The sequence below is a fragment of the Melanerpes formicivorus genome, unplaced genomic scaffold (genome assembly GCF_026170545.1).
Source record: "Melanerpes formicivorus ecotype bairdi unplaced genomic scaffold, bMelFor1.0.p_v2 SCAF_84, whole genome shotgun sequence".
NCBI classification, from domain to species: domain Eukaryota; kingdom Metazoa; phylum Chordata; class Aves; order Piciformes; family Picidae; genus Melanerpes; species Melanerpes formicivorus.
Window position 1 is genome coordinate 1,260,623 of NW_027142436.1, and position 22,858 is coordinate 1,283,480.

General features: G+C 47.3%; 1 protein-coding gene across 2 annotated transcripts in view; it reads right to left on the reverse strand.

The window, feature by feature from the left end:
- PKDCC (protein kinase domain containing, cytoplasmic) overlaps window positions 1-22,858 on the reverse strand; it is an 84,251-nt gene that overhangs the window by 44,681 nt on the left and 16,712 nt on the right. For both annotated transcript variants that reach the window (XM_068165148.1, XM_068165147.1), the window contains exons 2-5: window positions 21,011-21,133; window positions 17,600-17,871; window positions 12,265-12,344; window positions 11,055-11,162 (exon numbers count right to left, since the gene is read on the reverse strand). In XM_068165148.1, coding sequence (XP_068021249.1) covers window positions 11,055-11,162; window positions 12,265-12,344; window positions 17,600-17,871; window positions 21,011-21,133 — 583 coding nt within the window. The remainder of the gene's footprint in view (window positions 1-11,054; window positions 11,163-12,264; window positions 12,345-17,599; window positions 17,872-21,010; window positions 21,134-22,858) is intronic.

A 22,858-nucleotide genomic window follows, 5' to 3' on the forward strand; every position in this document is an offset into this window, starting at 1 on the left:
ATGCCAGGCAGCGCAGTCCCACTTTACATCAATGTATTTTATCCATGCAGGCAGGAACTCAGCTGGAAGACAACTATTTTGAACTACTGCTCCAGTTTTAAGCTCTTCTGCACACAGATAGGCCCCATTAATACACCTGCAGAACTTTCTCCTCAGCATTGTTCCCAGTGCAGCTGTCAGGAGTTAGGCTCCTGGCTGACATAAGCAGATTTCAGAAGAGTAGCAGTGATTTATGTGACCTGAAGCTCTGCCAGTCAGGAGATACTGTTCTCCTGCTTCACTGACTGCTTCAAGGTGGTTGAGCATGGTAAATCATTTGAGCAGCTTAGACAAATGAATCGATGGAGATGGGTCAGCAACAACTGCAGTGAGGATGGAGAGGTCCTGGCTTGTGGATGCAAGAAACGATGGAAACCTCCATGCCATCACTGGTACCATCATGCAGCAGAGCCCCGTGCCTGTCCCTGCTCTCCTTGCTGCCCCCACTCCCTGTCAGTTCCTACATGAGTAAAGCTACCACCTCAGTGACTCAGTGAAAGCTATCACCTGCAGTAACTCACAGGAGCAGGGTAGTGTCACAGGTACACAGCACTGAGACCATTTTTCTTGACTGAGAATGACCAAGTGGCATTCAGGTGAAAATACAGCCTAGGAGTCTAGGTGAAAGCATACACAGAATAAACACAGGCTCCACAATAGCAGCTTCTGGCAGCTCTCCTGAGCTGGCACAGACTGATGAATGCCTGCAGTTTGGGGATCTCAGCTTCCTACACAGGCTGTCTGCAGGGAGGTGAGTAGGAGGCAGCAAGCAGGAAGGGCAGGGAGGCAGCCCCTCTCCCTGCTTGCATGACAGACAGCAGTGATGGCTGCCTGGGGCCACCTTCCCCAAGCAGCATCCCAATGGGAAGGCAGCCACGAAGAGCAGAGAGCAGGAAACGTAATGGCCCTGCACTCTGGCTCACACTCCCCACCCAGCCAGGTGCTCCTGCCACCCTAAGAAGCCAACACAGGATGTGCTCTTAAACTCTTACAGGCAGAACTGCTCAGAAACTCACTGCAACACCAACTGGTCAGCGGAAATCACATTTCTCTCCAAATCTTACTTATCCAAGCAGGGCAGCTGCCTTCCTCATTTGCATGGTGAAGGCAAATATCCCTGGAATCTCTTGTTTACACAGAGATGAATTAGAGAGCTGACCTCTTAGCCCTTATTTGTACCAGTTGTGAAGAAATGCACTTGTCTAACACGAACTAGAAGGACACTCCTGAAGGATGCCCCTCCACTGAGATGTGTGCCAGCAATGACATTAGCCCCAGCCCTCACACAAGCTGGGCTTCCCTACGCCTTTAAGTAAACACCTTTGCCACTACACTGCAGCTACTTGCTCAATTAAGCAATACTCCATTCGTTTAAGGACAGCTTCAGCTCAGGTTTTTGTCCTGCCAAGACCTGCAACTTGCTTAAATGGAGCCGGTGGAATTTGAAGGCTCACGGCAGTAAATCACATCATAAAAAGGTCAAAGTTCTGGTTGATTTCCAGACTAATGGTGTTTAAAACCAATAAATACTTGCCTAATACTATAAATGCAGCCATAAATTTACACTTCTGTGTACATATGCGTAACTTGACACAGAGGACATAAAGACCATCAAGGCAACGGCAAGGAACAGGTCAGAGAAATCCAAGAGGCTCCTACCAGCATCGTGACACAAAAAGCATCCTTTGTGAGGACTGAAACAAACAACAGCAGTAAGCCAGGTCTTCATGTCACCTGTGACAGATTACCATATGGCAGCTGATTCCCTGCTCACAGTTCTACAAATAAATCCTGTGAGGAAACATTTTTCCCTGCTCTGCAAACGTTTCAAAACTTCAGGACATTCTGCTGTGCTGAAGGGGGGCAAGCCTCAAAAGGTTCTGGTTTGGGATGTTTTCAATAGTTGTACAAGGTGTTTACAAGTTTGCTCTGTCCAATCAAAATATACTGCCTCTATCAGGCCAAAATTCTCTTACAAGGTTCGTGTGATGTCAGCCAGCCCCTGCCAGGGATATCCAAACCAAGCACCTTTTCTTGAGAGTTAAGAGAGGCATCTTTAAAAGCAAGCTGCAGCATCTCTGAGTGGTGCAACAGCTGTAAAAGAATGCAAATCCTTTACTATTTTACTCTGCTTTTTTGCCATCAAAAAGCACCTGCATTGTCCCAAAGCCCACTACAATCTATAAACACTCTCATTTTCACTGGACTAGACTGAAACATATAAATAACCCCACAAGTATATCATAAACTAGGTGAAACTGCCTGTGGTTTCCCCCTTTTAGCTTGTTTGAATCACCCTAAATCTGACTTTAATCAGTCCTAATGACCATTTATTTCAGCCACAGCAGTCAGATTGCAATTTTACTACCAGCTACAGCTACTTGTTGGACATTTGCCCAGCTCTCTTTTCTAGTTGTCACCTGCCAATACACTGTGAGTCCCTGAGGTAGATGCAACAACGTTCATTCATCCTCCAAAGACGAACCATGCTGCTCCTTTTCCTCTCTCCTCTTTTCCTCCACTCTCAAGAGGAACACTGGCAGCAAACTCTGGATTTGCTTTTAATTGCTTTGCTTACAAGAAAAGCAGAAAGAGACAGATCTTGCCAATCTCAGCCAAAAAAAAATGGTATTGAGCAGTGCTTTGCTCTACAAGCAGTCCCCACTGATTCCCAGGGAGCTCATGGAGAACAGAGCTGGGTGTTGAACAGAAAATACTACACTTAAGTTTTTAGTGAGCTTCATTTTATGCTGAAATTTTCATTCCTGCTTCAGTATCTTACACATGACAACAGGCCTCACAGAGCTGTCTGCATCATGCCACAGAAAGCTATTTTTTGGTAAGTCTGAGAAGAATGACACAGGAGGCATATTCTGTGTGTCTCTGCTTTCAATCATTTCTGATTAATCCCAACTGTTTGGAAGGACAGACAGGCCTGGCAGGACACGGGTTTGCCATCAGACTGGGAGATAGTCCTGCTTCACTGGTGAGTATTTCCATCCTTTGGCTGCTCCTGTGTGTGGGCTGGCAGGAAAGTCAGCCTTGCCTCTTTTTATATGCTTCTATTGTGCTTACAGTGAAGCCATATTTCAATCGGTATGCAGGCTGTCACCGAAGCACAAAGAAATAAGGAGAAGAACTACATGTTCCCTTACATTTTATTCCTGTTAACATGGCACAGCTGGAGTGCTTTTCCTGCCCCATGCTCCACATCCCAAGGCTGCTCACTGGGCTGTGGAGCTGCTCTGCACCCATGGCCATCGCTGCAGTGTACAATGATTTACTGAAGGCAACTAGCCCAGTTCCTTGTAAGATCCTTGTCAGCTGGCCCTCTTACTCATAGAAACAATGATGCTGATGATGGATGAGCTAAAAGGTGTCCAGGGTCATGGTGGGGGGTGGTGTGGGGGGTGGTGTGGTGGTATTTATCCTTACAGATAGATACCTACAGGATTAGCAAAAGATATTCAGTGTCTCCTTTAAAATTCTTGAAAGGAGCTGAGGACCCAGCCCATAAGCAGAAAGCATTTTGCTATACACTGCCAAGCTGGACCTGGAGAAGTTTAGCAATAGTAGAACATGTTGCTCAGTGAACAAGGCTTGTGCTCTGGACAGTGATGGGGATAGCTGTGAGCAACAGCTAACAGGTCACAACACAGCTATACAGCCCCACCGCATTTCCAGTACCATATGGGTCCAAAGCAACCTGCTCCTGTATTCCCCTGTCTGCTGGGATTGTCTGACCACTGATGTGAAAGCCCTCTCTGCAAGGCAGGGCATAGGAGGAAACTTTCTGCCTGTGCTTGCAGGCCTGTGCACCTTTCCTCCTCAGGTGGCCACCAGGCAGGCCTCATGTCCCTGGGAAAGAAAATGCTAGGCACACAAGTGCCAGATAAAGCAGGAATCTGGGCTGCAAGGACTGGACTGGCTCAACAACAGAGTTCAGAGGGTTGTCATCAGAGTCAAATTGCAGGCCTGTAGCCAGTGGTGCTCCCCAGGGATCAGTGCTGGGTCCAGAATTGTTCAATATCTTTATCAACAACCTGGATGAGGGCAGTGAGAGTACCCTCAGCAAGTTCCTGATGATACAAAACTGGGGGGTGGCTGACACCAGTCAGGCTGTGCAGCCATCCAACAAGACCTGGACAGGCTGGAGAGCTGGGTGCAGGCAAACCTCATGAAGTTCAATGAGGACAAGTGCAGGGTCCTGCATCTGGGGAGGAATAACATCATGCACCAGTACAGGTTAGGGACTGCTCTGCTGGAGAGCAGCTCCACAGAGGAAGACCTTGGAGTCCTAGTGGACAGCAAGTTCTCCATGGGACAGCAATATGCCCTTGTGGCCAAGAGAGCCAATGGTATCCTGGGGTGCATCAAGGAAGTGTGTCCAGCAGGGCTAGGGAGGTTCTTCTACCCCTCTGCTCTGCCCTGGTGAGACCACACCTGCCATACTGTGTCCAGTTTTGGGCTCCCCAGTTCAAGAGAGACAGAGACCTGCTGGAGAGAATCCAGTGGAAAGCCACAAGGATGATTAGGGGACTTGAGCATCTCCCCTGTGAAGAGAGACTGAGAAACCTGGGGCTGTTTAGTCTTGAGAAGACTGAGAGGGGATCTATAAATATCTGAGGGGTGGGCATCAAGTGGAGGGGGCCAAGTTTCTGGTGGTGCACATGAGACAAGGAACAACAGGTACAAGAGCTTCAACAGAGAAGATTTCATCTCAACATGAGGAGAAACTTCTTTACAGTGAGGGTGATGAAGCCCTGGAGCAGGCTGCCCAGAGAGGCTGTGGAGTCTCCTTCTCTGGACACATTGAAAACCTGCCTGGATGCATTCCCGTGCGAACTCCCCTGGGTGATGCTGCTCTGGCAAGGGGGGTTGGACTGGATGATCTCTGGAGATCCCTTCCAACCTCTAGTGTACTGTGATACTGTGACTGCAGTGTGCTCAAGGCCACTAGCAGCACACTTTTAGCCTTGGCACTGCAGCCTGCCATAGGCTATACAAACAGCTTCAATACTGCAGCAACCTTGCAGGACCTCTCTCACACAGAGCTGTGCATGAATACACACCCCCCTGCCCCCCTCCTCGACTTCAATGATTCTGGGGGGGATTTGCAGTTTCCTAAGCAGGTTGCTATAGTGACTCTGCCAAATATTGTTTTCAAAACACTGTTGCACTGTGAATGTTTACATGCAGCATAATCCTGCCAAATTGTCTTAAGCCAAAGGAAAACACAGAGCCTTTGCTTTACCTCCAGCCTCCCAGCCCTTCTAGCATTGAGAATGTACTTTCAACTAACAGCAGCAGCTAACTGTGCCTTTCTGTGGGCCTGCACACCCTCAGGACTAATAATGGGTCATCTATTAGCTTTAATGAATAACAAAGCTATCTGATTTACTAGCATTAGGTGATCTGATGCATCCTGAGTAAACTCTGAATTAACTGAAGGGCCAGAGCTTAGCTCAAGGGCCAGGCACCCCGTTGGTACAGACCAGCATCACTTGATTGAAGCAATAAAAATGTTGATAATGGGGCAGAACTTTACTGATTCATTAACATCAGTAAATTTCTTAACAGCCTTCTTAATCTGGACAAGGAATGGAATGATTTAATCGTTTGGAGATAGCATGTGTCAGAAGACAGACGTGAATCCTGGTTTAATTCACATTCTTCTGGATTCCAGCAAGAGAGAGCAACAGTCAAAGAGACATAAAAGTTATTTGTCCATGGTGTTGTTTTAAACACTGTAATGTTCCTACATCAACTTTAACAGCAGTGTGATTTATGATTAGAGAACACATACACAGCTATCAAATGTCTCACACACCTCTGCTCTGTTCCTAAGATACTGAAGCAAAGTCCAGAGCTTAATATAATTTACAGCACTATAAAACCTTTTACAACTGAAGCCCAGTGAAAGCTTAATATCCAAGACCTTCTGTAACATGACTGTAGTCTTGTTAAACTTTATTCATGGGAACACTGGGGTTGACAAGAACTTTCTTCATGTCACTTCCCTACTGATTATCAGTATCACCTTTCTCACTTCATGGTATTCATAGGAGGAGGGCTTCCTTTCAAAAACATGGGTTCAGAGAGATAACAGTCTCTTTCCTTGCAGTTTATGTTCTAACTACAGCCCTGGATCAGGATATCTCCTTTCTTAATACAAATCTACAGTGCTCTGTACATGACAATCGAAAACTCAAAGCATTCATTCCTAAGAGAAGCCCTGAAGCACCATTACCTGAACCTTCTGTAGTTTCTTTCCACCCCCTGCTCCACACTCCCATTCCCCCTGTGCAAGGGGAAAAAAAAAAAGACATTCTTGCAGCACTTGAATTTTTTTCCTGGCCAAGCTGTCAGCCCCTGGCTTGGACAGCAGCACTCTGAGCTGGATTAGGAACTGGCTGGAGGCTGAGCCCAGAGAGTGGTGGTGAATGGTGCCACATCCAGCTGGCAGCCAGGCACCAGTGGTGTCCCCCAGGGATCAGTGCTGGGCCCCATCCTGCTCAATATCTTTATTGATCAGCTGGATGAGGGGATTGAGTCAATCATCAGCAGATTTGCAGATGACACCAAGCTGGGGGCAGGAGTTGATCTGTTAGAGAGTGGGAGAGCTCTGCAGAGGGACCTTGCCAGGCTGGACAGATGGGCAGAGTCCAAGGGCATGAGGTTGAACACATCCAAGTGCCAGGTTCTGCACACTGGCCACAGCAACCCCAGGCAGTGCCACAGGCTGGGGTCAGAGTGGCTGAGAGCAGCCAGGCAGAGAGGGACCTGGGGGTACTGGTTGATAGTAGGCTGAACACGAGCCTGCAGTGTGCCCAGGCAGCCAAGAGGGCCAATGGCATCCTGGCCTGCATCAGGAACAGTGTGGCCAGCAGGAGCAGGGAGGTCATTGTGTCCTGTGCTCAGCACTGGTTAGGCCACACCTTGAGTCCTGTGTCCAGTTCTGGGCCCCTCAGTTTAGGAAAGATGTTGAGGAGGCTCAGGGGAGACCTTCTTGCTGTCTACAACTCCCTGAAGGGAGGTTGTAGCCAGGTGGGGGTTGGTCTCTTCTCCCAGGCAACCAGCACCAGAACAAGAGGACACAGTCTCAAGCTGTGCCTGGGGAGGTTTAGGCTGGAGGTGAGGAAGTTCTTCACAGAAAGAGAGATTGGCCATTGGAATGTGCTGCCCAGGGAGGTGGTGGAGTCACCATCACTGGAGGTGTTTAGGAAGAGCCTGGCTGAGGCACTGGGTGCCATGGTTCAGTTGATCAGATGGTGCTGGGGGATAGGTTGGACTAACTACCATTGAATTTTAATTTTTCTCCAGTTCTGCTTTTAGGATCTCAAAACAGATCACACACCAGTAAGGCCTTATTTTGTCACTACCCTTTAGATGGCAGAGGAGACTGGCATCACTAACTCCTGCAATTTCTACTGTTTGAGAGTGAAAATCCTGGGAGCCACTCACATTGTGACATTTCCAACATCTGGAGGAAAGTCAATGCCAACCTCTGCCTGCCCAGTCTTGGCACAACAGCATAAGAATGCAAAGCTCTGATTAACTCTGATCTGGCCTGAGAACCAAACCATATCTTAACCTTGTACTGGGCTGGAAAACACTCTGCTTGAACTTTATGTTTCAGAGCAAGGCAGCAAAGGTTTAATTAAACCCCCACAATCTTAAAAATGTTTGTTCTTTCTTTTCAGAGAGTAACACAATGTCCTCCTAGTCCCCAAAAAGGGCCAAGCAGGACCTCAGCTGCCAGTTTGGGAAAGTATCATAGCTGTCCCTTCTCATCCATCTCCTTCTCTAACTGCCCACCACGAGTTATACAAAATACTCAGCCTGCTCTGCTCAGCTGTTCAGCCCTGGTTTTAGAGATCAGGGTAGCAGCTCAGAGAGGATGTCCTGGAAGAGGTTGAACACTTGGACACCAGTCCCTCTCAGCACCACTGTCACCTTCTCCTGCAACTTCACTGTGCCACAGGAGAATTTCTCATTCTGTTACCTCTGGGTAATTTCTAACTAACAGTTTCTAATTCCATACTCTCTGGACTGAGAACATTAAAAATTGATATCACCATGGTATTACCAATCAAATTCCAGTTGGGGAGGGAATATGTTTGGAGTAAAAGTGATATGAATGGATAGTCAGGAGTATTTTCACCCACACAATGAGGCTTCTTCACACTCTTCTGGCAATGAAAGAGACTTAAACCAGAAATAAATGACAACCCCTTTTCTGTTTGAATAAAGCAGCCTTAGAACACACAAGAAACAGGCCTGCACATCTTAAAGGGATGGCAGCTAAGTCAGAAAACACATCTCACCTAAGTGTAATTTCCACTAAGATATGCAGTTCCTCGTGCTTGACATTGGTTGAGGTCATTTTCTTATCAAAGAATTCAATATTACACTCATAGTCTTCACTGGAGACTGCCAACCATGCTTCATGAAGTATCTACCTACAGATTTTCAACATCTTTGCTCATGCTGTTAAGTGCCTGACTCTGAGTGGTGTCCTACGAATCAAAAAGGCACATAAGGGTGTTACTAACCATGAACAGGGGTAGTGGATGCACATCAGGGCCAATGGCATCCTGGCCTGCACCAGGAACAGTGTGGCCAGCAGGAGCAGGGAGGTCATTCTGCCCCTGTACACTGCACTGGTTAGGCCACACCTTGAGTCCTGTTGTCCAGTTCTGGACTCCTCAGTTTAGGAAGGAGGTTGACTTGCTGGAATGTGTCCAAAGAAGGGCAACAAAGTCAGTGAGGGGTTTGGAGCACAGCCCTGTGAGGAGAGGCTGAGGGAGCTGGGGTTGCTTAGCCTGGAGAGGAGGAGACTCAGGGGTGACCTTATTGCTCTCTATAACTACCTGAAGGGAGGTTGTAGACAGGCAGAGGTTGGTCTCTTCTCCCAGGCAACCAGCACCAGAACAAGAGGACACAGTCTCACGCTATGCCAGGGGAGGTTTAGGCTGGATGTTAGGAAGAAGTTCTACACAGAGAGAGATTGGCCATTGGGATGTGCTGCCTGGGGAGGTGGTGGAGTCACCATCACTGGAGGTGTTCAGGAGGAGGCTTGATGGGGTGCTTGGTGCCATGGGTTAGTTGATTAGGTGGTGTTGGATTAGTTGACAGGTTGGACACAATGATCTTGAAGGTCTCTTCCAACCTGGTCTATTCTATTCTATTCTATTCTATTCTATTCTATTCTATTCTATTCTATTCTATTCTATTCTATTCTATTCTATTCTATTCCATTCTATTCCATGCCATTCCATGCCATTCCATTCCATGCCATTCCATTCCATTCTCCAGGACTTTACAGAATTAAACTAACACAAAACTATGTAATTATTACAGTAGCCAAATACACCTGGAGCTCAGCTGGTCTGTAGAAACCTGGTCTGTTACATTTAGTATTGCTCTTCTGAGCTTCCCTCCCTGAGATTCTTTACAAACATGACAACGACCTAAAATTCAAAACTTCATCTTGGAGCTAAATCTGGAATCAACCAGCACCACAGAAAAGTTTCAGACCTCCTGGCACTTCTTCAACAAAGGACATTTGTCCTATTGATTGTGCTGCTGAAAATCACTCTGCTGCGTTGACAGGCATCACTCAGCACAGATTGGGAGGAAAAGCTGAAAATTAGAAAGTTAAATGAACACCTGCAACAATTTTCCTGCCAATGTTCCAACAAAATAAATATTGCATTGTTCTGATAAGTGGGTCAAATTCATCCCTGGTGTCAGGGCCCTTTGAGGCTAACAGCCCTACGACAGGAATGAATTTGGCTCCCGGGTCGTCTCCACAGAGCAAGCGCTGCACTGAACCTTTCAAACCCCCTGTGCCAACATTCCTCTTCATTTAGAACACATCTTTCCCTCTTTACTGAGCACAGCCATCATTTTCCTATCAACTTGCAGTCAATTGCATTGATAGTTTGACACAAAAACACAAAAACAATTTGCAGAACAGCTTTTTCAGCTGTTGAACTTAACAGCCACTCCCATCACACATAATCTCCTCTGATGTGTGCCATCCCACAAGCTGTCCTTCCAGGGAGAATATCCATCCCTTTGTATCATCACTGCTTGAATAGCATCTGGCATACCTGTGGTGCTGCAGAGATTTTATCACAAAGATACTGGAGAAGAGGAGGCTCAGGGGAGACCTCATTGCCCTCTACAACTACCTGGAGGGAGGTTTGTAGCCAGGAGGGGGTTGGTCTCTTCTCCCACACAACCAGCACCAGAACAAGAGGACACAGTCTCAAGCTGTGCCTGGGGAGGTTTAGGCTGGATGTTAGGAAGTTCTTCACAGACAGAGAGATTGGCCACTGGACTGTGCTGCCCAGGGAGGTGGTGGAGTCACCATCCCTGGAGGTGTTTAAGAAGAGCCTGGATGGGGCACTTGGTGCCATGGGTTAGTTGATCAGATGGTGTTGGGTGATGGGTTGGACTCTATGATCTCAAAGGTCTTTTCCAACCTGGTTAGTTCAATTCTATTCTATTATGCAACTCAATTTCCATCCTTTCTTTATTCTTTTTCCCTCTATTGCTAGCAAAAGCTGAGGGACACATTTTCTTTTATCAAGCAAGCAAAAATGTTATTCTTTCAATCTGTAAGTGCCTACACTGCAAGAAATTCCCCCAAGTCCCAGGAATTCCAGAGAGGTAAGGTAGCTTGGTTCAGTTCCCCTCAGCTCATACCTGGGCAGGTTCTGAAGCTCAACAGCAGAGAAGTGTGGGGATGTGATCAAACACATTTTCCACAAATCTGCTGTGGATTTACTTATCCCCAATACAGCTTGCTCACATCTATCCACATCCACCTATGCCATTTAGTGAACAAGGCTCCAGAAGGCATCCAGGAAGCAAACAGCAAACAGCAGATTATCATGTGCACGATTTCAAGGGCCACTGAGCCTCGTTTTCTGCACATCTGCCCTCTCAAACGCTAAAGCAAAGACAGAATCTCCAATCTGAAGTTTCAAGAAAGACCTCTTTACCAGCTTTTGGCATCCAGGTCGTGTTCTGTAGGTACTCTCCACTCTTATACAGATTCAAAACTCTCTCTAGCTGAGCAGCTGTCTCATCTATTCCCCAGTGAAGTTCTCCTTTAAATGCACAAAAAAACAATGAGTTAGATGAGGAGCAACCTGCACAAGACAAACAAGGCTGTGTTCAAATAAAGCCCTAGACAGCAAAGCCAAATGGTGCTTTGCTCTATGGTGACATTGTAATGGAAGCGTGAAGTCCAGAAGTTCCTATGACCTCAGTTTCAGAGCCATGGATGTCAAAGTCTGCCTCATCCAGCTGGAACCCCAGGCCTGCAGGCAGAAAACATGGCATTGAGCTCCCCACAGGGAACTGCCTTTAGCCAATACAGGGAATTCCAAAGGCTTTGCTTGTGATTCAGCATCATTAAACTCCCTTTCAGATACAAAAGGAACCCCTAGGATAATGCCCCAAACCCCCTCATGTCAGATTTACATACTACACTTGTCCCAAAGGCATTACTTTAGTAATTACTTAAAAACAATGCTGATGTCACTAGCCTCTGGCTTCCTAAGTATAAAAGCAGCCCTGCTACCCTTGGCATTGGAAGTGTCTTAGTCTGACCATTAAAATTCCCCTTGCCAGAGACAGAGTTCCTCCAAACCCTACAAGGAATTGAAATCTGATGCAGTTCACCCCAGTGCTGAGGTGTCAGAAGTAATCAAGAAGGTGCTAGTCTCTTTTCAGTGGTGTCCTCTAATAGACCAAAGGGCAATGGATACAAACAGGAACACAGGAAGCTCCACTTCAACATCAGGAAAAACTTCTTTACTTCTAAGGGTGACAGAGCACTGGAACAGGCTGCCCAGAAAGGTTGTGGAGTCTCCTCTCTAGAGATTTTCAAGACCCATCTGGATGTGCTCCTGTGTGACCTGCCCTAGGTGATCCTGCTTTGGCAGGGGCAGTGGATTCAATCTTCAGAGGTCCCTTCCAACCCCTGCCATTCTGTGATTGTATGAAATACCTCTGTGAAGCCTAGGTAGAATCTCAGGTATATGGTGCCTTTCTTTCCTTCTCTGTATTGGGGAAATTCTATCTTGGATAGAAAACCAATCTGGTTCTACTGCAGGGAACATAAAAAGCAGCATCCTTCCTGTCCCAAGCACGATAGTTACAGTTAAGAAGGCAATGACTTGGCATTAGCATGTTTATTGTGATTACCTGTTGCATTGACTATCTTATCCAGTAAGGGTCTCAGTGAGGATGGAGCACTGTGTGGAAGAAGATATGTGAAAAAAAACCTGCAACAGAAAAGTAACCCACATTGAAAACCTGCAAAAAGAGTTTGGTAACCATTGAACAACACCAGGGATAAAATCCCTATTGCTAATGAGCCACTGACCTAGTCAGGAAATATAACCATATTCTACAGTCAAATAAATACATAGCTGAGACTGTTCATAGGGCTGTCTGGCATACCTAGACCACACTGTTACACACAAGGCTGCCTTGTAACTACATGCAAGTGTTCCATTAACACAGAAATTTGCTGTTAAGCTCCATGGATTGTGATTATTTGCAAAGCTGGCTATACTTTAAAAACTAAAAGGATGCCACCAGCTCTGTGGGGTTCTTTCAGACTCTGAAGTGCACAAATGCAGTATCTGCTCATTTCAAATACCTGACTCCTACTTTCTTCTCTACACTTTTCTTAGACTTTCAAATTGATTGCCAAGGGAAAGCTGTCCTCTCTTGTTTTAATGTCACTGCAACTCAGAATGCCTTCTCTGTTCTCATCATGGGTCTGAGTTGAGGATGCATCCAGGTAGATGGTCACTGCTGGATGCACCTTCTCCACTTTAACATTTTTAATTACAACAATAAAACCCAACATGCCTTTACCCTCACTTGGAGTACCATACATTTTCACATTGTTCCTTTAAATTTCTATGATTCTGCCAATGTCACTACCTGTCCAGAGAAGGGCAACAAGGCTGGGGAGAGGCCTTGAGCACAGCCCTGTGAGGAGAGGCTGAGGGAGCTGGGGTTGTTTGGCCTGGAGAAGAGGAGGCTCAGGGGAGACCTCATTGCTCTCTACAACTACCTGAAAGGTGGTTGTAGCCAGGAGGGGGTTGGTCTCTTCTCCCAGACAACCAGCACCAGAACAAGGGGACACAGTCTCAAGCTGTGCCAGGGGAGGTTTAGACTCGAGGTGAGGAGGAAGTTCTTCACCGAGCGAGTCGTTTGTCATTGGGATGTGCTGCCCAGGGAGGTGGTGGAGTCACCATCCCTGGAGGGGTTCAAGAGGGGATTGGATGTGGCACTTGGTGCCATGGTCTAGTCATGAGGTCTGTGGAAACAGGTTGGACTTGATGATCCTCGAGGTCTCTTCCAGCCTTGGTGATAATGTGATACGGTGATACCTATTGCAAACTCAGTGTCATAGTAACCTGCGATGGAAATGGACAGTTCAGGATCCGACAATGTAAACAGAACTACCAGACATAAGTATTATGTAAGGAGTAGAACAGGAACACAATTAGGACGTTACCCTGCATTGCATATAACCCACAGAGCACAATAAATGTTGTTTCCTCTACAGGGACCACACTGTCAAACAGAAACCTCCAAGGACTCATCTCAAAAGGCTTAGACAACACAGCAGATCTCCTGGACAAGCATAAAGTCAAAAACAGAGGACACAGTCTCAGGCTGCACCAGGGGAGGTTTAGGCTGGAGGTCAGGAGGAAGTTCTACACAGAGAGAGTGATTGCCCATTGGAATGGGCTCCCTGGGGAGGTGGTGGAGTCACCATCACTGGAGGTGTTCAGGAGGAGACTTGATGGGGTGCTTGGTGCCATGGGTTAGTTGATTAGGTGGTGTTGGATGATAGGTTGGACACAATGATCTTGAAGGTCTCTTCCAACCTGGTCTATTCTATTCTATTCTATTCTATTCTATTCTATTCTATTCTATTCTATTCTATTCTATTCTATTCTATTCTATTCTATTCCATTCTATTCCATTCCATTCTAATAGATTTACTGACAGTAGAAATTGACCATAGACACAGGTATTATTGAACAGACAGATTCTACTTACACAGTGAACACTGCCCTGAGCTTGCAACTCCCTTTCTCATCCCTTTCAAAAATAATACTTATGATTTTCCCAACTGGGTTTATCTCCAGGTAGGTTTTCCTCTAGTGATAAGTGTGAAACACTCATGTAAGTACCTACAGAAACCTAAAGAGCAGCAGAACATTTGCAATGAGTAAGTTGCCTGGTAGATTACCTCACTTGATTTTGCTTAGAGATTTTCCATAAAGCAAGCTCCAACTGATGTTTAGCAGTTCTTCACAAAACTTCAGTAGGTGTCATGTACTTTGTGCTGGATGGATGCAAGTCACAGAGGCTGCTGTTTTTCCATGGGTTAGAGATATATGACTTGTTCTAATGCAAACACCCACATAAGAAATTTGTGACATGTAAAGACACTGGTGCCTAAACAACTTAATTGCAGGAACGTTTATGGAGCCAGGGCCAGGGTAATCCCTTGTGATCTGCACAACACAAATGGTCAGATCCTTTATTTAGAATAGAATAAACCAAACTAGATTGGAAGAGACCTTCAAGATCATCCTGTCCAACCCATCAACCAATCCAACCCAACCAAACAGCTAACCCATGGCACCAAGCACCCCAGCAAGTCTCCTCCTGAACACCTCCAATGACGGCGACTCCACCACCTCCCCAGGCAGCCCATTCCAATGGGCAATCACTCTCTCTGTATAGAACTTCTTCCTAACATCCAACCTGAACCTCCCCTGGCGCAGCCTGAGACTGTGTCCTCTTGTTCTGGTGCTGGCTGCCTGGGAGAAGAGACCAACCTCTGCCTGTCTACAACCTCCCTTCAGGTAGTTGTAGAGAGCAATAAGGTCACCCCTGAGTCTCCTCTTCTCCAGGCTGAGCAACCCCAAGAGCCTCTCCTCACAGGGCTGTGTTCCAAACCCCTCACCAACTTTGTTGCCCTTCTCTGGACTCCTTCCAGCAAGTCAACCTCCTTCCTAAACTGAGGGGTCCAGAATTGGACACAGGACTCAAGGTGTGGCCTAACCAGTGCAGTGTACAGGGGCAGAATGACCTCCCTGCTCCTGCTGGCCACACTCTTCCTGATGCAGGCCAGGATGCCATTGGCCCTCCTGGCTGCCTGGGCACAGTGCAGGCTCATGTTCAGCCTACCATCGACCAGCACCCCCAGGTCCCTCTCTGCCTGGCTGTTCTCAGCCACTCTGACCCCAGCCTGTAGCACTACATGGGGTTGCTGTGGCCAATGTGCAGAGCCTGGCACTTGGATGTGTTCAGTCTCATGCTGTTGGCCTCTGCCCCTCTGCCCAGCCTGTCGAGGTCCCTCTGCAATTAAAAAAAAAAATAAATAAAAAAAATCCCCTAACATTTGCTCCTACAGCCTTCTTTCCCTGTCTCTTTTCCTTTTTGAGAACTAGCTGAGCTTAATTCAAAACTGTCAGTAATGGACAATTCCTCTCTGACACTGATTACTAGTTCAAAATATTAATTATCCTTACTTTTAAAGCTGTCCAGTGCTTTGGAAATGATCCCTTCAAACATCTGTAGGAAACCCCAAGGAGACAGATTTGTGTCAGCAGGTAACCCTGTGAGAGTCAAGCTGGACCAGGTCTTGCATAGTTTCCAAAATGTTTTCTCTCCTTTAATTATTTACCTCATAAAGAAACCAGCCAGGTAGGCTAGTTATGCTCTCAAGGCTAGGGCATGCCGTATCTCACAACTACAAGGGGTTTCTTCGTTGTTTGACATATGGTCGCCTTTGACTTCAACCTAATGGCACCAGCAACCTTTACTGAGGGCAATCTCTAATCCTACAGCAACGAGGGCATTCATAAAAATCTGAGATGTAGTGGCCTACTCCTAATGAAGTGAGGATTTAGGCTTTCAAGACAAGTGCACAGTTTGTCGACCGCGCCGTAGGATGGGTGGCAGCAGCCTACGGCACCACGAACCCGCTGCTGAACAACACGCCACTGTCTCTGTCCAACCAAGCAAAAGCAGGGCCTGCAAACACTGGGGCACTGTGTGAGCATTACTCATTGGTGCATGGCTCACAGGCAATGCTAAGAGCTGTAATAGAAAGAGAGTGCTTCCTTCAGCCAGACCAGCAACCTGCCACAAGCCCACCGCACCACAAACACATCCCCACTCACAATCAAGATGGATGGGTGTCTATGAAAGGTTTCTCATCCAAACTAGTGAAACAATCTTGACCAAAAGCCAGCAGGCTAAGCAAGATCTTTAAGTCAAGCAAATGGAAATGGAAAATTCTGCAGGACACACTGAAAGCTGCGCTGCAGAGCTGCAGATGTTTGTCATGTGGTGCAGCCCGCTTCAGTGAGGTCAGCTAATGCAACATGCACGCTGGTGAGCGTCCTGCGACCAGAGCAGAGTCTCTCTCTCTTTGGAGAAGCCTCTCCTCACCATGCTCTGGCAGTCAGTGAATGGCTTGATACTTGAAAGGGAAGTCCAAGAAATGAACACACCATTATGGCATTGCTTTGAGATCCTCCATCCTCCTACCTGGATCAGATAAGGCAGCTGCCTGCCCCAGCAATGCCTGTCAGCTGAAGTGGTGGCAGCAGGAGGAGCATGGCACTGACCATCAGCTACCAGCTCCCTGAAGAGCAACAGTACAGCTCCTCCACTATCCTGCATAGCTCCAAGGGGAGCAAAGGCTGACAAGGGAGAGCCCAGACTACAAACACAAAACCATTACCCAGAAGAACTCTGCTGTGAATTCTGAGAAACCTTTAAAATCCAATTTGGAAGATGGACACATTGTCTGAACACTTTCTTCAGTGTGGCCTAACAGTCAGGAGTGACCCATCCCCTGTCACAGGCACAGCACTGCCATGGAGCAGGAGCAGCACCAGCAGCAAGTCACCCAGCTCTCACCCAAGCAGAGATAAGTGGCTAGGAGCACCCCTTCCTTTAAAGGATTGGGATTATACCCCAGATCATCATTAACTGAGGGTCTCAGTGGCCTCATGGCTGCACAGCAGCCTGTTAGAACCCTACAATGGCAAACTGTGGTGAGTCAGGGAGCATTGAGCCAGAGCACAGGACAAGAGCTGAGCTCTAACTCAGCCCTAAATCTGAAGCCAGGCCTTTGCCCAGCTAGTGGTGGAAAACATGTGACAACCCCTCCTAACTCACACTGAGGAGCCACCTGAATCATCTCACCCCAGAGCTTAAGGGCCCCCATCTCCATGGGCACCTCTGTTTCACTCCTGTGAAAATCCTTCTTTCTGTCAGCACACAATTAGATCAAGAGGTGAATCACGTGCAAAGTATGCAAAACGTCTCCAAAGTTACAAATGCCATGTATTGTCACAAAAAACAACCACTCATGGCTTCACTTACTCTTGAGAAATGGTTCTGAGACAATATGACATGAATAACTCCAAAGGATGCTGGAGACTTTCTGCCCACTTTCAGTTCCCCTTCCCCTTGTCCCATCACACACCTGTAGGCATTGTAGAGATTCCTCTTCTCGTTCATGCTCTGACACCGGCCCTCAACCGAGCAGGGTAGGGTGAAGTTCCTCGCAGGGAATTCCATGAAGCAGTCACTGTTGCTGGTGCAAGAGCTCTCCTCAATGCTGGCATCATCCAGATCTGTCACCTTCAGCTCCCCATCCACAATCACAAACTGCCGAGGGCGAAAATCCAGCAAGGTGACCGAGCCGAGGGGAGAGTGAGCCAAGTAACGCAGGAGCCGAACTAAGCTGAGGCAGATCTGAAATGCAAAGATTCAGGTGTCTCAAGTTATTTCCTCAGTACAAAGTATAGAAACAAAACCATTGGAGCTGAAGAGATGTTCATTAATATCCCTTAAATACAAGCATTATGACTTATTCTCCAAACTCAGTCTTGCCACTAAGCTATTTTTCCTAGGATTAACTCAGCTGATTGTAAAACCCTTAGAGACTTGAAACAAAAATAAGCTGCTTTACCAGTGCTTTCCCACAGTCTTCTTGAAGCAGGGCTCATTCTTGCTATTCTTGCTGTTCATAGAAATGAAAACATTAACTTTTAATAACACATTACACACAGGCCTTGACCATGCAGCCTGATTCTGCACTTTTACAGACCCCAGGTCTGGAAGTTTTGGCCAGACCCCTCTGTGCCCACGCCTGGAGCTCCAACTGCAGACAGTGTCTGCATTGCCTCCATACTGATCCTGCATTGTGACTGCTTTTACAGGCTTGGTTTGGTTTGGTTTGGTTTTTTTCCCCACTGGTTCCTATTATGTTCACCTTTTACCAGGGAAGAAGGAGCAAATTCCCAGAAAGGCAAGCCTCATAGCTCCTCTGTAACTCTTTCCAATGCCTCACGGCAAGCAGGTAAGGTTGCTAGACCTTAGGGAAAGTAGTAATATTTTGAGGATGGTCATGAAGTTAATTTGAACTGATACAGCAGGTCTTCAGCAAAATGGAGTGTGGACAGTGGGCTTGAGGCACCTTCAGCAGGCTTGCTGTTGGCACAAGGCTGAGTGGTGAGGTTGGCATGCTGGAGGGAAGACATGCTATCCAAGCCTGAGAGGCAGGCTAATGCCAACCTCCTGAGGTGCAAGGTCCTGCTCCTGGGTCAAGGAAATCCCAAGCACAGATAACAGGCTGGGCAAAGAACAAATAGTGACACAAGCATGTGGTGCTGAGGGCCATGGTTTAGCACCAGACTTGGTAGAGTTAGAGAATGGTTGGACTTGATGATCTTGAAGGTCTTTTCCAACTGAAGTAATTCTATGATTCTAAGTCCAGCTACCTTGGTGGGTCTACCCTGGTGGATCCCCACATGCCACTTTGAGGCTGGGGTGGGAGCTCTTCATTGATACTGCACTTTTTAATTGCAGGTTATAAACCTGAGTAACTATTAGCAGACTCCAAACACGATGAATGCTGAATTCAGACTCCTTACCAAAGTCCTATTTTCAATGTATGCATTGCTTCCTATGTAACACACTAACATCAATGTAGCATTAATATGTACACAGCCAAATACTGGAGTTCTCATTCTGTGTATTAAATTAATAACAGGTCTAATTCAGTCTAGCAAGCTTTTTATTGTTAACATATAATCTCTGTTTTCTGTTAAAATACACTGTTACAGTCATGTGCATTGAAGTAGTCAAATGCAAGTTCAGTCTCAGGGAAGATACAGTATCCTCAGGGGAGCATCTCAATGCTTCCTTCATATGAAAGCTGAGTGCATCTGAAGCTATTCCTCACAAGCCCTTCACCTGTGGAACACCAGGACTACCTTACACTTCTGTAATAATTTCTTTGCTTGACCAGAAGATAGCATTTTTATCCTGCCCAAAGGATAGCACAGCTCACATGGAGATGCCTATAGCTGGGACGTCAGACCTGAGCACCCTTTTCGTCTTTGTAGAACAACACAGGATTGATGTAGAGCACCTCTCCTATGAGGACAGACTGAAGGAGTTGGGGCTGTTCAGTCTGCAGAAGAGAAGGCTCCCAGGTGACCTAATTGTGGCCTTCCAGTATCTGAAGGGGGCCTACAGGAAGGCTGGGGAAGGACTTCTCAGGATCTTAGGTAGTGATAGGACTAGGGGGAATGGAATGAAGCTGGAGGTGGGGAGATTCAGGCTAGATCTGAGGAGGAGGTTCTTCACCCTGAGAGTGGTGAAACCCTGGAATGGGTTGTGCAGGGAGGTGGTCGAGGCCTCGTCCCTGGGGGTGTTTAAGCCCAGGCTGGATGAGGCTGTGGCCAGGCTGATGTAGTGTGGGGTGTCCCTGCCCATGGCAGGGGGGTTGGAACTAGATGATCCTTGTGGTCCCTTCCAACCCTGAATGATACTATGATACCATCCCACAATATGCTGTATATAGAAAAAGGCCCAGCCAGCCTAAACTAACCTATAATACATGTATCTGCAATTGATAATGAACCCAGAATTTAGCTTGGAATGAAAACACAAGTTGTCACCTGAAATCACTGGCTCTTCTCAAACGCCTGAAAGCTCCTGCACTGAGCATCTCTGTGACCAAGCCTGACAGGCTGCTGCCCAGTGTACCTGCTGTCAGGCTGGGGCCACAAACGCCCCCATGTGACAACCTCTAAGCACACAGATGAAGGCTTTGCTCTGCATCACACACCTCTGCTGAGCACAGTTCAGATGTGGGCTGCACCTTGCTGGATGATCCCCGAGATCAGTCAGCGTGTTTCTTGTTTTCTGGTAGATGTAGCCATGCAATCCAAAGTGTTTTAGATGAAGACTGCTGCTGCCTTGCAGTATCTGAGGGAGTTCAGCCCAGCCAACGACACATCCCAGTATACACCAAGCAAGACAGCACTGTCTTGATCAAAGCACTGCTGCAGTCTGGCTTCATTTTGGACAAATTAAGTGTGACCTTCATGCTCCTGGTAAATTGCTGGCATGGTGGACAACCTGGTTTTGAGATCTGTGTACATTTACTTCAGTCTTCCCCCAGTAAAAGATGAACAAGAACAGGAAGCAGTGAAAATAACTCCAAAACCAATCCATGATAAGGATCAGGAGAGAAATGTAACATCCTTCCATTGTATAAATCCCAGTGGCAGAGCACGATGCTCAATGCCAAAAATCCTGGGCCTCAAGCTTTAACAAGTAAGAAATGTTTGAAGATATCATGCAAAAAGCATATAACCAGCTACAACTAGATAACATCAACAGACAAAATAACTAGCATGATGCCTTAAACACTGCAGAAAGGGAGTGCTAATTGTTGTTTCGAATCCCAGATGTAATCACATGCAAAGCAAATGTTTAACAAATGTGAATTGCAGTGCATATACACAAGCCCTGCTTCATGCTTGATGTTACTGTGTATTCATCACTCTCTTCAAGTCCTTTTGCAACAGTTGTTACTCACTCGAAATCTATCTTCCCAGGATGTTTGTAAAAGCTGGATCATCTCTAGAGGCGAGCCTAGCTCAGTGATGGTTGTCAGCGTGTCTGGGATGTCATTGCTGTCTTGGTAGCAGTAGCCATAAAGCTGGAAAAAAATCACAACCAGGCAACATCAGTGTAACTTATCTCCACATAGAATAGAATAGAATAGAATTAACCAGGTTGGAAGAGACCTTCAAGATCATCGTGTCCAACCCATCAACCAATACAACACACCTAAACAACTAACCCATGGCACCAAGCACCCCATCAAGTCTCCTCCTGAACACCTCCAGGGATGGTGACTCCACCACCTCCCCAGGCAGCCCATTCCAATGGGCAATCACTCTCTCTGTGTAGAACTTCTCCCTAACATCCAACCTAAACCTCTCCTGGTGCAGCCTGAGACTGTGTCCTCTTGTCCTGGTGCTGGCTGCCTGGGAGAAGAGACCAACCGCTGCCTGTCTACAACCTCCCTTCCCTTCAGGTAGTTGTAGAGAGCAATAAGGTCACCCCTGAGTCTCCTCTTCTCCAGGCTAAGCAACCCCAGCTCCCTCAGCCTCTCCTCACAGGGCTGTGTTCCAAACCCCTCACCAACTTCATTGCCCTTCTCTGGACGCCTTCCAGCAAGTCAACCTCCTTCCTAAACTGAAGGGCCCAGAACTGGACACAGTACTCGAGGTGTGGCCTAACCAGTGCAGTGTACAGGGGCAGAATGACCTCCCTGCTCCTGCTGGCCACACTCTTCCTGATGCAGCCCAGGATGCCATTGGCCCTCTTGGCTGCCTGGGCACACTGCAGGCTCATGTTCAGCCTACCATTGACCAGCACCCCCAGGTCCCTCTCTGCCTGGCTGCTCTCAGCCACTCTGACCCCAGCCTGTAGCACTGCATGGGGTTGCTGTGGCCAATGTGCAGAACCTGGCACTTGGATGTGTTCAATCTCCTGCCCTTGGACTCTGCCCATCTGTCCAGCCTGTCAAGGTCCCTCTGCAAAGCCTCTCTACCCTCCAGCAGATGCTTCTCCATGGATGAGAGGTAAGCATTTCTTACAAGGCTCTGAGCTCTACACATTGTATTGCCTCCAAGTTGCCCCCCAATAGCTTTTGTGTCCTCTCGTTTGAGGACCGCTCCTTGCATCTCCTAAATGAACTAGCAGAATCTCTTGTGGAGGTCGTACAGCCAGTGAAGTGCCTTCTGCATATCCCTCTGTACAGAATCTTATCTCAGTGGATGTTGTACTGGTTTCATGTGGCAAGGTTTGGGTATCAGGGGACTGACTACAGAGGTGGCTTCTGTGAGAAGCTGCTAGAAGCTGATAAAGCCAGTTGCAGCCAGCTCAAGATAGATCCACCGCTGGCCAAGCCCGAGCCCATCAGTGCCAGTGGTAGTGCCTCTGGGGTAACATATTTAATAAGCAGGAAACAAACCAACTGTGCAATTGAAGCCAGGAGAAAGGAGTGAGAACACATGAGAGAAACAGCCCTGCAGGCTGTGAAGAAGAAAGGGGAGAGACACTCCAGGTGCCAGAGCAGTGATTACACTGCAGCCCGCCACGAAAGCCACGGTGAGGCAGTCTGTTTCCCTCCAGCCCAAGGAGGTTAATGGTGGAGCAGACATCCACCTGCAGCCTGTGGAGGAGGCCACACTGGAGCAGCTGGATGCCCACAGGAGGCCATGACCCCATGGGAACTTCATGCTGGAGCAGGCTCCTGGTAGGACCCTGTCCCAGTTTGAGGCCAGGCAGATCCTCTCTTGCCTCCCACCGGGGCAGAAAGATGAGACTCACACAAAGGGATGGCAGAAGTGATGGGAAGTTTAAATGGAAAAGC